Genomic DNA, 15327 nt, shown 5'->3' with positions numbered 1-15327 from the left:
ACCACACACTATATCTGAACATGCACCACAGGGGAGAGAAAAACACAAAACTGAGGAATAGACACACAGACATATACATACCCCTGTCATACACAGACCACAATCCCACATATTTACCATGCGTGCATTTCTATATCAGAATAACATGGGAAAAATAAAAGCCACCTAAAGATTCCTGCATTTTCACAGACCCCGTAACCAAAATGCAGGTATGGTGTCTGTGTGAATGGTTCTCTGCTTCATTAAAGGTAAATCCATGAACACTTCCATTGTTTATCACCTCCCTAATTTGAACTGCAAACAGACCCCATGTATAAAAGGGGTGTCAATGCAAATAGGTGGTAAATAAGGGTGTTTGAAAGGGGGTGACATACACATTGCTGTATATATATTTTTTCATACAGCTAACATACCAAGTCTTCGGTCTGAATTGGGTAATAGAGAGGAGGGAGAGAGGTGAGAGTGTGCAGAGAGAGAAGCGAGAGAGAGAGAGAGAGAGAGAGAGAGAGAGAGAGAGAGAGAGAGAGAGAGAGAGAGAGAGAGAGAGAGAGAGAGAGAGAGAGAGAGAGAGAGAGAGAGAGAGAGAGAGAGAGTTTTGTTGTTGATGTTGTGTCTTGTCACTTTTGTTTTTTGTTTATTTCACTTGTTTTGGCAATGTCAACAACACATGTTTCCCATGCCAATAAAGCCATTTGAATGAGAGAGAGACAGAGACAGAGAGAGAGACAGAGACAGAGAGAGAGACAGAGACAGAGAGAGACAGAGAGAGAGAGAGAGAGAAAGAGAGACAGAGAGAGAGAGAGAGAGAGAGAGAGAGAGAGAAAGAGAGAGAGAGAGAGGGAGGGAGGGAGGGAGGGTAATACTAGGTGTCCTACTGGGGCCTGATAAATGCACAGCCTTGCACAAACACTGAGGGAAAAGGGATGAGACGATGGCCAGGTTTAACATAGTAACTAACAACATCACAGGAAAGCATCTGAGGCTTCACCCCCTTGCACTGCTTTGAAGGGGCTTTGCAGACCTTTTCAGTGCCAACTGCAGAATAAAATCGACACAGGACAGCTTCTAAAATGGATTCTAAAAACTTGGATCGAATGCCAAATACTTCACTTTTCAAATACTTGACCTGTGTTTGATTGATTTTGAGTGGTACAACGGAACCGATAGAATAGCTGAATAAAGCACTGATACACATTTGCACAGGTCTGTAAGGTGTCAGAACTTGTTCCCAAATATTCAAGCAACATACTCTATGGTAAAGATTATGACATTCACAATTGGCTGTTGGGGGGGCCAGGGGGAAAGCGTTTCATGCCTGTTGAAACATTTATCAATGCCGAACAATAAAGATAAAGAAATGATTGTGCATTTTATGCAGAGGATATTCAAAGATATCAAATTTGGCCATCAGTGCCACTTCCCTCCCTCGCGAAAATAGTTGCGGCTCAACGTATTTATTGGGAACTCTTGGTCCACAGCCCCCTGGTGGTAGCCAGGTAGCAGTGCATCATCTGTCAAATCAATGGATTACAGATCAGGGGGTCTTTTGACTGGTGAAGGTGTGAATCCAATCCGAGTGTCCAACAGTCACCTCAACCTTTAACTATTTCTGGCCCATTGGTTTATTGCACCGATTTGAAACCAGTGGAAATAGACCAGATAAGTGGTAGTGTTGTTTCTACGGTGCAACTGAATGCATGACCTCCTGACTGCATATCTAAGTCTTTTTTGTTGTTGCATGCTTTCCATTGAAGAGGATCCAGCACATTTTCACTATTTCTGCACATTGTGACTAGGATCTTAATTCCTGTTCATTTAGGTTTTCACTTGTACTGTTTTGCTAGGAGTTCAAGGTGCATTGTCTCGTTAATACCAGAGGGTTGCATAGCATAGAATAGATGTGGGGTCACATGGGGTCTAATACGACCTATAAAGTAATCATTGCATGGGCGCCGTTTAGAATATCAGTATTGTGCCATATAGTGTGCATCTAGGTACAAGGTTTGTTTGTTGGCATTCCTTGCAGCGAATAATGGCATTTCAAGCAACAAATCTTGTGTTGTTTCATCGAGCGGTAATTGCGGGAACTTATCAAGGCACCAATGACCTCTTGAACTCTTGAGGGTGAATCTGTACATCTGAATCTGTATACTGCAGTAATATTACAGGTATTACTGCAGCAGCAACCCCCCAAAGTTCTCGTTCCCATCCATCCCGATCTTTAACCCCGCCCCGATCTTGTGGGATCTGTGAAATCTCTCCCTCGGAGTCACAAGTCAGTTTTACGTCCCATGGCCGAGAAAGGACGATCAACTCTCACTGTAACATTCTCCCTTTATCTACCAGAATTGCAAAGGCTTGTCATTTATTCCCAAATTCATTCTGTAACTGCACTGGCATCTTCACACCCAAATCTCTATTTTAACCCTCTGGTTGGACTGCTCTAATTCCTTAACGAGATTTCAGATTCCCCCGGATTTCCAATTGGATCCTGATTAACTGGGCTCAGCTCATTAGCTCTGACAAATGAATTCAACCCCCTTCATCCTCAACCCCTGCCAATCTCTCAGAGACCAGACAAAATTCAACCGCCCCATCAATACAGTCAGACAATAATACGAGGATGTCTGATCATTTCTGACTGCTGCATCAGATGACTAGAAATGAAGGCTGCCATCGATAGACTGGATAAGAACGCAAACACCACTCGTTAGTGATGTGCACAGTAGAGCTTCCATGCAATTGGCTCAAAGTTGGTGATATAAATGGTGATATAAATCATGAGCCAGTCCAGGTCAGCAAAATCAAATACACTCTGTTGAATGATGTGAGTGATTGAATGCGGAAGACATCAAATGTGTTCCTCTACCAGCTTTATGTAGTAGCCATTGACGTGGATGTTCTGACTATCAGTGTCTCTCTACTTTCTAATATTCTCACATTTAAACCTCCGCCTGTTCCATCTCTTCCTTCGTTCCTCCTCTCTTTACCCGCTCTTGACTTTTGACCTCATAACCTGATTTCCTCCTCCGATCGGTTTACCTGCCTCCTCTTGTCATGCTCCCTGCTCTCTCTGCTCTCTCTCTTTCCCTCTCTCTATTTCTATCTCCGGGCTTATCCCTTCATCCCTGATCTCCTTCATCCCTCCAATCCTCATCTGTTCCTCACAGGAGGAAGGGAGAGAGAGTTTTCACAGGATTTCCTGCAACCAGTCTGTGGGTGAAAGCGTGAGAGGAACGAGAGAGAGATAAGGATAGCAGGGCTGACTTGAGTATTGTGGGACATAAAAAGCTGCTCCAAAGGGCTATTGAGGCGGAAAAGCCCAAAAATAAGAAGGATCACATTTTGTGTGGAAAAGGTGAGTGATTTTTGTCCACTTTGGTTGCACATTTTTCTGGGCATTTACATGGAACTATGTGGAACTACATTGACTCCTCTGATGATTACCACCATGGATCCACATAATCCTGGAAAGTATCCCATTACCAATCTCAGTGTTCTCATCCGTGATAAGATTTCCCAGTTAAAAGAATGGAACTTCATCTGATTTGCAGTACGGGCCAATGGATTGAATATGAGCCGAAAGAAACCGCTCAAGGGTCGGCCAATGACAGCCGAAGTAATTGGAGTTCTCAGTGGTGCTCATTTCCATCGCAAAATGAACTCCAATGGCATGCCTGCAACAAGTGTGCTGTAGTCCGTGGAAAAGATACGGACTGATGTCTGTGCAAGTGGGAGAAAGAGAGAGGCGGAGAGAAGTAGGTAGTTACAGTGACATCGAGGGCTTTTCTTCTCAGAATCAGTCTCCTTTATTAGGTAACAGCAGGATGCACAAGTATTAGCAGCATTATCATGAAGGTGGCAAATCCTCCCACATTGAAGTATAAAAAAAATCAGGCCTGAAAGCAGCAAACTGCAGAACTTTCTTTCTCAGTTGTTTCTCGCTTGACAAAAGGATTTTTTTTGCAGGTGGCAATGTCTTACAGATAATAGTAATAATAATTATATTGCTAATAGAATTGTGCACTTCTAGAGTACTTTTAGAATAGAGGAATAGAGGCCTGTCTGTGCACTTCTAGAGTACTTTTAGAGTAGAGGAATAGAGGCCTGTCTGTGCACTTCTAGAGTACTTTTAGAGTAGAGGAATAGAGGCCTGTCTGTGCACTTCTAGAGTACTTTTAGAATAGAGGAATAGAGGCCTGTCTGTGCACTTCTAGAGTACTTTTAGAATAGAGGAATAGAGGCCTGTCTGTGCATTTGTGCAGATATATATTCAAAGGAAATGACCAAACAGGAAACTGACGAAAACTCAAATGTATACCTGATAGGCCCCTCTATCTTTGCCTATTCTTGCCCCCTCTATCCTCTCTCCCCCCCCCTCACTCCCCCTTTCTGATCCAGAGGTGAAGAGCGGTCTGTAATCGGATGACAGGAGATTTGACTGGAAAAGACTCCCTTAAGTTCTGGGGCTTTAAAGCTCTTTTCCCACTGGACACAGACATCTTTTCAACATCTAGTTTTGATTTACATTTGATTGAGTTGTGAACTAACGTGAATTCAACAAGAAATCCAAATCATTTTTACCTTATCATTGGATTTAGGTTGTAAGTTGGGTGGAAGAAAAGACACAAATTCCAGAAATTCCTTTACGTTGATGACTTTTTGCAAGTTTGCAAGTTTGCAGTTTTGCACATTGATTCAACTTTTTTTGTTTGATGACGTGGAAACAACGTTGATTTAACCAGTTTGAGCCCAGTGGGTTCTGCCCACCCCTCCTCGCACACTGTCTCCCTGGCTCTCGTCCTAGGTCGAACTACTATGCTTTGTCAACACGTGAGCAATTGTTTCTGTGAAAGTAATACGTTTTTTGAACACCATGTTTGCAGGGATGTGTGCTGTAGTTAGTTGGACACATTTTTAAAAAACAATTTAGAAAGTGGTGTGCGTTGGTAATCGGCCTCCAAATAAGAAAACGTCAGCATCCAATTAAGAGTATTAGGGCCATAGACAGCTAAGCACTAATTACTTCTCGATCATTAAATATTCTCTCTTAAAAGGCATTGAAAGTCAGAGTGAGAGCTGACAGAAGAAGGTTCATGGCAAATTGTCTCTTAAACTTGTTTTAATTGTACCAAAACATTTACATAATTGAAGTCATGAATAGGAAAATGAAAGTAATAAAGTAAAGGTGCCACTTTGTAAAGTTGTGGTAAAACAGTCATTCTAAAAAATAAAATAAAAAAGACAAGTACTCTCGAAACACAGGCAACACTTCTGTAATGACCTATGAAAACCAAAATGGCTGTCTGTGTCACAGAAAAGATGGTCAGTAATTTAGCCCTAATCTTCAGACAGGTGAAGGTAGAGCTTGGATATATCACTATTAGACAGCGGGTGTGGGATTATACCTCGTACCGTACTCAAGAAGGCCAAGCTAGGCTCTGGCACCAGACTAGATGACGAAAGCACCTGAGCGATTTAGTTTAGGGGGTCAGAGGCCATGGGGGGGGACAAACAGTTACGTTCTCCTCAACAGGTACCACTGTACCACTATGTTACATATTTGAGAACGTTAATTCTTAGTTCTATTTAAGGTCTTCCTTATATGATTGAGCTCTACATTGTATGAATTGTACAAAATAACGACAGCATTTTTGCCTAGCCCTGATTTGCATAAATATGTTTGTAATCATATAATCCTTTTCTCTTTCTCCTAGTCTGCTAGTTTCTTTCTCCGGCGGTAACAGCCCCTATCAGCCGTTGCCATGGGTGAAATGGACACGTTGAAAAAGGAGGCCGATGGCCTGAAGAGCCAGATTGAAGTGAGTCTTCCTGTCACAGCATGCATTGATGTTGGGGTCACCATGACAATAGACATACTCATCAAGCACATTTCTGTGACGATATTCAATATCACCTCCAGTCTAAAAAAGGGCTCATCATCAGATAAATAACTTGGAAGCACAGTACCAATAATGCACAATAATTGACGTACGTACAGCCTACATAGAGTTTCCTCCACATACCAAAACTGGTACTGAGCTAAAGTTAAGACATTTTGAAGCTGTGTCTGGTTCCTGAAAAATTGAAAAACACCAGAAGTATGGAGAACATTCAATGTATATATGCTTATTTTTCGACAACTATTTAACTCTTCACTAATCTTATTCCTCTCCTATGTGTATCTCCCCCTCACACCACTAGGCTGCCCGCAAGGCGGTCAATGACACCACCATGGCTGCCGTAGCATCTGGTGTGGCGGCTGCACCCCGTGTCCAGCTGAAGAACAGAAAGACATTGAAGGGCCACTTGGCCAAAATCTACGGCTTGCACTGGTCTGCTGATAACAGGCGAGAAGGACTTCTTCTCCAGATAGCTGGGAATCAGGATAGCGTCAGGGACAGTCTAGCTCACCACAGACACCCCACCACTACCACGAGCCAGTGTGATATAGGGGCTTATGAACAACATAGAGAAGGTCTACTTTGCGCAGGTTAGAGAAGGTCGATAAGAGGGGTTGTCTGATGCACCGCTGAAACCTAAGTGGACTCGGATATTGAAAAGTCCCATTGTTTAATGTCTCCACTCTAACATGCAAGTGTTATGGGGTTCGGTGAAAAGGCTTTTTCAAAGGCCTTCATTGTTTCAAATGTTGCATTAAACCAGATTCATACTGGATCTCGTGCCTGAACCCGGTTTAAACAGAATTTGATAGACTGACCTACCACTTGTCTAACTCGCTTTCTCTCTCCAACAGGCACATGGTCAGTGCCTCACAAGATGGCAAGCTTCTTATTTGGGACACCTACACCGGCAACAAGGTAAGGGCTGATTACTGATCAGTCACCATTTTCACAGTTCTAACTGTTTTCATAATAATGCATAGGACTTACATCGAGAGCTTTCCACTTGGTCTACAGTGTATGGAGTAGATCCCTCCTTCAACCACCGATGTGTAGAAGGAGTATCGACTTCTGTTTCAGATTGTCTTGACTTTGACAACACACTCTACGAATGTATTTATATGGTAAAAGTCAGCTGGCTTGGTATATTATGTATTCTAACCTTTAGACAAAGCGAACTAGAAAGTGAGTGGTTAAGTGTTCTTCTCCCTGCCCTCCAGGTATATGCCGTCCCCCTCAAGTCTTCCTGGGTGATGAGTTGCTCCATGGCCCCTTCTGGCAATCTGGTGGCCAGTGGAGGTCTGGATAACATGTGCACCATCGTCAACATCAAGGGTGCCAGCCCAAAGACCCTAAGGGAGCTGGATGCACATGAAGGTAGCTACCCTGCTTCACCCGTGTTATGGTTTACTCCGTGACCAACTGGGTTACGGTCAACTCTGTGACCAACTGGGTTACGGTCAACTTGTGACCAACTGGGTTTACGGTCAACTCTGTGACCAACTAGGTTACGGTCAACTGGTGACCAAATGGGTTACGGTCAACTCGTGACCAACTGGGTTACGGTCAACTCGTGACCAACTGGGTTACGGTCAACTCTGTGACCAACTGGGTTATGGTCAACTTGTGACCAACTGGGTTACGGTCAACTTGTGACCAAATGGGTTATGGTCAACTCGTGACCAACTGGGTTACGGTCAACTCGTGACCAACTGGGTTACGGTCAACTCTGTGACCAACTGGGTTACGGTCAACTGGTGACCAAATGGGTTACGGTCAACTTGTGACCAACTGGGTTATGGTCAACTCTGTGACCAACTGGGTTACGGTCAACTCGTGACCAACTGGGTTATGGTCACCTCGTGACCAACTGGGTTATGGTCAACTCTGTGACCAACTGGGTTACGGTCAACTCGTGACCAACTGGGTTATGGTCAACTTGTGACCAACTGGGTTACGGTCAACTTGTGACCAAATGGGTTATGGTCAACTCGTGACCAACTGGGTTACGGTCAACTCGTGACCAACTGGGTTACGGTCAACTTGTGACCAACTGGGTTATGGTCAACTCGTGACCAACTGGGTTACGGTCAACTTGTGACCAAATGGGTTATGGTCAACTCGTGACCAACTGGGTTACGGTCAACTTGTGACCAACTGGGTTACGGTCAACTCGTGACCAACTGGGTTATGGTCAACTCGTGACCAACTGGGTTATGGTCAACTCGTGACCAACTGGGTTACGGTCAACTCGTGACCAACTGGGTTATGGTCAACTCGTGACCAACTGGGTTACGGTCAACTCGTGACCAACTGGGTTATGGTCAACTCGTGACCAACTGGGTTACGGTCAACTCATGACCAACTGGGTTATGGTCAACTCTGTGACCAACTGGGTTATGGTCAACTCGTGACCAACTGGGTTATGGTCAACTCGTGACCAACTGGGTTATGGTCAACTCTGTGACCAACTGGGTTATGGTCAACGCGTGACCAACTGGGTTACGGTCAACTCGTGACCAACTGGGTTACGGTCAACTTGTGACCAACTGGGTTACGGTCAACTTGTGACCAACTGGGTTACGGTCAACTTGTGACCAACTGGGTTACGGTCAACTCGTGACCAACTGGGTTACGGTCAACCCGTGACCAACTGGGTTATGGTCAACTCTGTGACCAACTGGGTTATGGTCAACTCGTGACCAACTGGGTTACGGTCAACTCGTGACCAACTGGGTTATGGTCAACTCTGTGACCAACTGGGTTATGGTCAACTCGTGACCAACTGGGTTATGGTCAACTCGTGACCAACTGGGTTATGGTCAACTCCAACTGTGACCAACTGGGACCAACTGGTTACGGTCAACTCGTGACCAACTGGGTTATGGTCAACTCTGTGACCAACTGGGGTATGGTCAACTCGTGACCAACTGGGTTATGGTCAACTCGTGACCAACTGGGTTATGGTCAACTCTGTGACCAACTGGGTTATGGTCAACTCTGTGACCAACTGGGTTACGGTCAACTCTGTGACCAACTGGGTTATGGTCAACTCTGTGACCAACTGGGTTATGGTTAACTCTGTGACCAACTGGGTTATGGTCAACTCCTGACCAACTGGGTTATGGTCACCTCGTGACCAACTGGGTTATGGTCAACTCGTGACCAACTGGGTTATGGTCAACTCGTGACCAACTGGGTTATGGTCAACTGGTGACCAACTGGGTTACGGTCAACTCTGTGACCAACTGGGTTATGGTCAACTCGTGACCAACTGGGTTATGCGTGACCAACTGGGTTATGGTCAACTCTGTGAGCAACTGGGTTATGGTCACCTCGTGACCAACTAGGTTATGTTCAACTCTGTGACCAACTGGGTTATGGTCAACTCTGTGAGCAACTGGGTTATGGTCACCTCGTGACCAACTGGGTTATGGTCAACTCTGTGACCAACTGGGTTATAGTCAACTGGTGACCAACTGGGTTATGGTCAACTCGTGACCAACTGGGTTATGGTCAACTCTGTGACCAACTGGGTTATGGTCAACTCTGTGACCAACTGGGTTATGGTCAACTCGTGACCAACTGGGTTATGGTCAACTCATGACCAACTGGGTTATGGTCAACTCGTGACCAACTGGGTTATGGTCAACTCTGTGACCAACTGGGTTATGGTCAACTCGTGACCAACTGGGTTATGGTCAACTCTGTGACCAACTGGGTTATGGTCAACTCTGTGACCAACTACAATTCAGAGAATTCATTAAAACGGTGTTCATAAATTGGATGTCCTCAAAATATGTAGGAAATAAGTAGAACAAACAATAATATCTCTGTCCGTCTCCTTCCATCTCAGGCTACCTTTCCCATAGCCGCTTCCTGAACGACAGCGAGATCCTCACTGCATCCGGTGACACCACTTGTTGCCTGTGGGATCTGGAGACTGGCAAGCAGAAGGTGATCTACAAGAGCCACGTGGGTGACTGTATGTGCCTGGCCTTGTCACCAGACCAGAACACTTTCATCTCAGGGGCCTGTGACTCCAGCGCCAAGCTGTGGGACATAAGAGATGGTGGCTGCAAGCAGACCTTCATTGGCCACACGAGTGACATTAATGCCATTGCGGTGAGCAGATAAATCCTGGTCAGAATGACTCTTCTTTTTCAAAATTTTTTAGTGACCATAACCCAACAACTAGCGACCTCATCAAGGTGTTGGGTTGCAGTTACAAGATCCTGGGTTCAAGCTCCGGTTGAGACTACCCCCCCGACTACAATATAAGCAAGACATGAGCAGTGTGATCCAAAATCAAAACATAGTTTAGCATCACAACACCAGCTCTTTCTATGGAGTCTGTACTCTGCAAACTCAGTCAACTCAGCAGGCAACTTACCTTCAAGCTCAGTAAATGTCAAAACAAAAAACAAAACATGCTGAAATAGCCCTCTCCTCTTCTTTTTTTCCCCCTACCCCAGTACTACCCTAGTGGCACTGCAGTTATCACGGGATCCGATGACTGCACCCTCAAAATGTATGACCTCCGTGCCGACCAGGAGGTCAATGGCTACCAGGACGCTGCGTTGAACGCAGGCGTCACATCAGTCTCCCTCTCCAGCTCTGGACGCCTCATCTTCGCCGGCTACGACAACTTCAACTGCAACATCTGGGATTCCCTGAAGGCCGAGAAAGTCGGTGAGTAAAAGTGGGAGAGAAAAGAGCGGGAGAGAGGGGAGGGGACTGAGGGGATATTTGGGGGGAAAAGGAGAGTAGTTGCAGAGAGAACCGAAGGGAGAACAGTCAATGTAAACAGAGGGAGGCAGACCAAGAGATAGATGGCATAAGTGGGTGGTTGAAACAGATGCAATGAAAGGGAGAAAGTGGATTGTTAAAAAAAAAAGTCTGGATGAGATGTTTGTGGAGGCAGTCAATTAAAGAAATCATTTGCATCAGTGTATATGACTTCTTCTCTCATCTCTCTCTCTCTCTCTCTCTCTCTCTCTCTCTCTCTCTCTCTCTCTCTCTCTCTCTCTCTCTCTCTCTCTCTCATCTCTCTCTCTCTCTCTCTCTCTCTCTCTCTCTCTCTCTCTCTCTCTCTCTCTCTCTCTCTCTCTCTCAGGTGTTCTATCTGGCCATGACAACAGAGTGAGCTGCACTGGGGTGCCAGATGATGGCTTGGGTATCTGCACAGGATCCTGGGATAGCTTCCTGAAGATCTGGAACTGAGCTGGTGCTCCAGGGGCGACATTAGGAGAGGGAGAGGGGGGATGGATGGAACTCGAGGAGGAGAGGAGAAGGGGGGATGGTTGGAACTAGAGGAGGAGAGGAGAAGGGGGGGATCACAAGCCTGAGAAATAAGGATGCTCATTTTGGGATTGGGGAGATACCAGGAGGAGGATGTTTGCCGTACCATTTCACGTCATTTGTAACCGCTAGATCTTCCCTTCTCTTTCTCCCTCTTTCTCAGCTATGTGTGCAAATGTGGGAGGTGGTGAATGGGACTTCATAGAACATGCTGCATAAATGGCATCGACAACAGCACAAGATGCAGTCCCGCTACATGTACACGAGAGTTTTGAAGTTATGGTTGACACTATCAATATCTAGACAATGACAAACACCAAAAAAATAGGATATTTGAAGTCATTACTTGAAATAACAAATTAATCAAATAAAATAAATGCTCTACTTGTGTCTAAGGTGAGAAATATAATGCACATCAGTAACGATTTAGTATTGATTAATAAAGCCCGCAGATAGTAGCTGAAAGTTGATATGTACATTTATTTACATGTAGGTATTTAATTAGAGTGCATAGTTGATGTACAGTGTGATTTCTGTTTGGTCATACATATCCGATGTATGTGTCCCACAGGAATATGACTATCGCCATTTTGGACCTATGATGACACATGCTAACCAGCAGCACCCTCTGACTTTGCCCCAAAATGGCTGCAATCACCAGGCAAATCCATGATGTAAAAAACAAACTGCAACGCCTGTACTATACTTCAGGGAAAAGCGTTGTTGAGGTGTTACATATCAGATACCAATACATTCCCTCCCAACTGCATTTTGTTGCACATTTACACATCTGCAGTATCTCTGTAAAAAAGGGATTGCTTGTTGAAAAACCTTTGTAATAAACATTGACTTCTGCATTAACACCATGTCTGTGTATTTGTGTATTAATCGAGTCCCATCATTGTCCTCCAAGAGTTGCTGAATTGTCTCTTCACTAAAGTCTGGTTTATTGCAAGGTATATGTAGAGCAGGGTTTCCGTTATGTAAATGTGGCATGGGACATTTGACCGGCAGCATTTCAATTTACCGGACCCATGTGCATTTGGTGAGTAACGTGATTAGTGTGTCCACCCACGGTGCTCAGAATGACAGAAATCACATTTCGATTATGATAATCACTCTTAACAGAACAGCCAAGTCGAGGATGCAACGACGAGTGTCCTTACCGTGAACTTTGAAGATGTTAGAATCAGTGGAGGCGCCTCAGAGGAGAAAGAGGAGGAGGACCATCCTAATCATTAAATTGAATAAAAATGTTAAAACATTTCAAAAGTTATATTTTTTTTGATAAAACTATTCTATATGATGCGTTGTGTTTTGAAGTCCACAAGTGAAGGGAAAAGGTGAGAGGAGGAGAGTGCAGAGATGCGAGAAGGAATACAATGTGGCTGCTATGAAAGTGAACTGTGTTTATGCGTGATCAGGGGTGTATTCATTCTGCCGATTCTGTTGAAAAATGTTTCTAAAATGGAAGCAAATGGAATGAAACGGGGATAAACATACCTGCATTTGTCCAATAGAAACTCTCATTTGCTACTGTTGGACTAATGATTACGCCCTAGATCAGCTAGATGCAGGCAAGAGTGTGCAAGGAGGTACTGAATGTGTCAGTCTGTCCATGTGTCTGTCCATGTGTCACTGTCACCTCCAATTTTTCTCTCGACCTGTGTGCACCTACGTTGTAAACTTTCATTCATTGGCTAGGTTGTAGCGACCTCATGATGGGTATAAGGAAAATTAGAGTATCATGTAGTAGCCTAAACCTATCCATGTTACATTGAACTGGGTGAATGGAATATGAATGACAGCCATCCAATATACTGTAATGGAAATAAGGCCATGCTCATGAAAAAAAGTGTCCTCCCTCATCTTAAACAGCACTGACCGCCACTGGTTAGAGCAACTTTCTACATTTAGGCCACTGTTCCTCAGCCAACAAGAGTATTAAAGAAAAAGCATTGTGTGAGTTTGAAGTTTGGGGAAGCACATTTTCACCTTAAAAATGCACCTGTATAATAGAGCATTCCATGCATTATCGCATTTGCAAACGTGTGTAAAATAGCCTACTATTAGTAATGTAATGAGTAGATTGGATAATCATAATTGAACAATATAACTCAATCACTGTTCACAAAAAAGACTGTGCTGAGCTTGTATAGTGTAGAGACCTGGGTTATCGGCTCTATCAGATACCTTTCTTATTTCTTTGCATGTGGAAAAACACATTTCATGTGTTCATTGAATAGTACAATTACAGGGTAGCCCACTCTGCTGACACTGACAAAGGTCAATGAAAACGTTGTTGTCCATATAATAGGCCTACGAGACGGGGAGACAAATATAATATGACGTCCATCTAAACTGTCCAAATACAAACTTTTAACTGGCACTGAACCAACAATGATAATGAATGAATATGCACAGTGCCCACTCACCAGACCACCGGGCGTGAGCCAGGTGCCCCGGTCTGGCTCACAAAACAAAAGTGATGTAGGTTAAGCACGTGGAGTAATGAGCAGGGTTCTGTGTTTTCATGTCCAAAAGTGATTGATTTGGATAAAAGCACTTTATCTGCCTTCCCAATAAAAACGAGTTTGTACGTTTCTGAACAGTGCAACATACTGCATTGTTGACAATATGACCGAGCAGGGAGCGCCTCCCTCACCGTTTTCGCCCGGGCATGTGACTGGCCATAGCCCAGTTCAACTTTGGGCAGCTTAATCGAATTCCCTCACTGTTGTTGTAAGAGTTGAATAGGGCGGTTGCTTAGAGAAAAGACAGGAGGAGATCTACTATTGGAGGTATTAATGTTATTGTGGAGAATTGAGAGACTGGGTGTCGTAGTGAAATTCTTCTGGATCCCAGAACATTCGGGTGTGGAAGTGAATGAAATTGTAGACCAGTTAGTCAAAAGAGCTTTGAGTCGAGATATAATTGTTCCACTGGGTAGAGTTGAGGTGAAATCAAATCAACATCAAATCAAATTTTATTGGTCACATACACGTGTTTAGCAGATGTTATTGCGGGTGTCGCAAAATGCTTGTGTTTCTAGCTCTAACAGTGCAGTAATATCTAACAATTAATATCTAACAATTTCACAACAATACACACAAATCCAAAGTAAAGGAATGGAATGAAGAATATTATCAGGTATGATGGTAAGACGCAGATGCAGACGTCGAATGAATGCAGACGTATTGTTCACGTCGAATGAACAATAGTTTAATGTTCCAACAGGAGCAGGCAATAGACAAGTCAAGGCAGGCAGGGGTCAGTAAACCAGAGATGGGGCAACGGTACTGGGCGGCAGGCAGGCTCAGGGTAAGGCAGAGGTCGGTAATCCAGAGCGTGGTAAAGGTACAGGTCGGCAGGCAGGCTCAGGCAGAGTGGTCAGGCAGGCGGGCTAGGAGTCAGGACAGGCAAGTGTTGCAACCGGTCAGGATGCTCTCGATGGTGCAGCTGTAGAACTTTTTGAGGATCTGGGGACTCATACCAAATCTTTTCAGTCTCCTGAGGGGGAAAAGGTGTTGTCGTGCCCTCTTCACGACTGTCTTGTTGTGTTTGGACCATAATAGTTTGTTGGTGATGTGGACTCCAAGGAACTTGAAACTCTCGACCCGCTCCATTACAGCCCCGTCGATGTTAATGGGTGCCTGTTAGGCCTGCCTTTTTCTGTAGCCCGCGATCAGCTCCTTTGTCTTGCTCACATTGAGGGAGAGGTTGTTGTCCTGGCGCCACACTGCCAGACCTCTGACCTCCTGTTGAAGAGAGGGAAAGATTGAACTGTCGGGTCATTGAGGTTGGACGGGGTTGAACAGGGGTTGGAAGGGATTTGGGGGATGGGGGAGGGTCTATTAGAAGTTAGTAGGACTCTTTTTTTATTTTCTCAGAAGTACTGAGTTAGAAGTGTTGTCAACCATGATTGACCACACACTCCAACACATTAGGTGGTGACATGCACCTTTAACATTTGTTTGCAAAGCCCCATTATATCATAGAAGAAGAAGAAGAAGAAGAAGAAGAAGAAGAAGAAGAAGAAGAAGAAGAAGAAGAAGAAGAAGAAGAAGACGGGGGTAGGGGTGCTCATGTTGCTGGGGTTCCAAAGTGTCCGGTGCGAGAGAGG

At 44.5% G+C, this 15327-nt stretch overlaps 1 protein-coding gene across 3 annotated transcripts; it reads left to right on the top strand.

Annotated features, from left to right (window-relative positions):
- The first annotated feature begins 3153 nt into the window (after nucleotides 1-3153).
- LOC118399047 (guanine nucleotide-binding protein G(I)/G(S)/G(T) subunit beta-3-like) lies at nucleotides 3154-12060 on the top strand. Of its 3 annotated transcripts, none has more exons than XM_052472013.1 (9): nucleotides 3154-3358; nucleotides 5718-5822; nucleotides 6205-6350; nucleotides 6758-6821; nucleotides 7124-7280; nucleotides 9760-10028; nucleotides 10379-10595; nucleotides 11020-11130; nucleotides 11776-12060. In XM_052472013.1, exons 2-8 carry the CDS (start codon nucleotides 5766-5768, stop codon nucleotides 11124-11126), a joined length of 1017 nt encoding a protein of 338 aa, XP_052327973.1. In that variant the 5' UTR covers nucleotides 3154-3358; nucleotides 5718-5765; the 3' UTR covers nucleotides 11127-11130; nucleotides 11776-12060. The 3 variants fall into 3 exon arrangements, 2 of the variants coding, with proteins under 2 accessions (XP_052327973.1, XP_035650701.2); XR_008072567.1 differs by having other exon boundaries at nucleotides 3155-3358; nucleotides 11020-11462; XM_035794808.2 differs by having other exon boundaries at nucleotides 3155-3358; nucleotides 11020-12060.
- The last annotated feature ends 3267 nt before the right edge of the window (nucleotides 12061-15327 follow it).

Source organism: Oncorhynchus keta, chromosome 20, assembly GCF_023373465.1.
Source record: "Oncorhynchus keta strain PuntledgeMale-10-30-2019 chromosome 20, Oket_V2, whole genome shotgun sequence".
NCBI lineage: Eukaryota > Metazoa > Chordata > Actinopteri > Salmoniformes > Salmonidae > Oncorhynchus > Oncorhynchus keta.
The sequence above is the reverse complement of the archived record's forward strand: the minus strand, read 5'-3'. Positions and strand labels throughout refer to the sequence as shown.

Excerpts from the sequence above, each read along its gene's own strand:
- LOC118399047 (XM_052472013.1), top strand. The coding sequence starts at position 5,766 with ATGGGTGAAATGGACACGTTGAAAAAGGAGGCCGATGGCCTGAAGAGC. Across the intron at positions 6,351-6,757 it reads CACTGGTCTGCTGATAACAG|GCACATGGTCAGTGCCTCAC; the intron begins GCGAGAAGGACT and ends TCTCTCCAACAG. Across the intron at positions 10,596-11,019 it reads CCTGAAGGCCGAGAAAGTCG|GTGTTCTATCTGGCCATGAC; the intron begins GTGAGTAAAAGT and ends TCTCTCTCTCAG.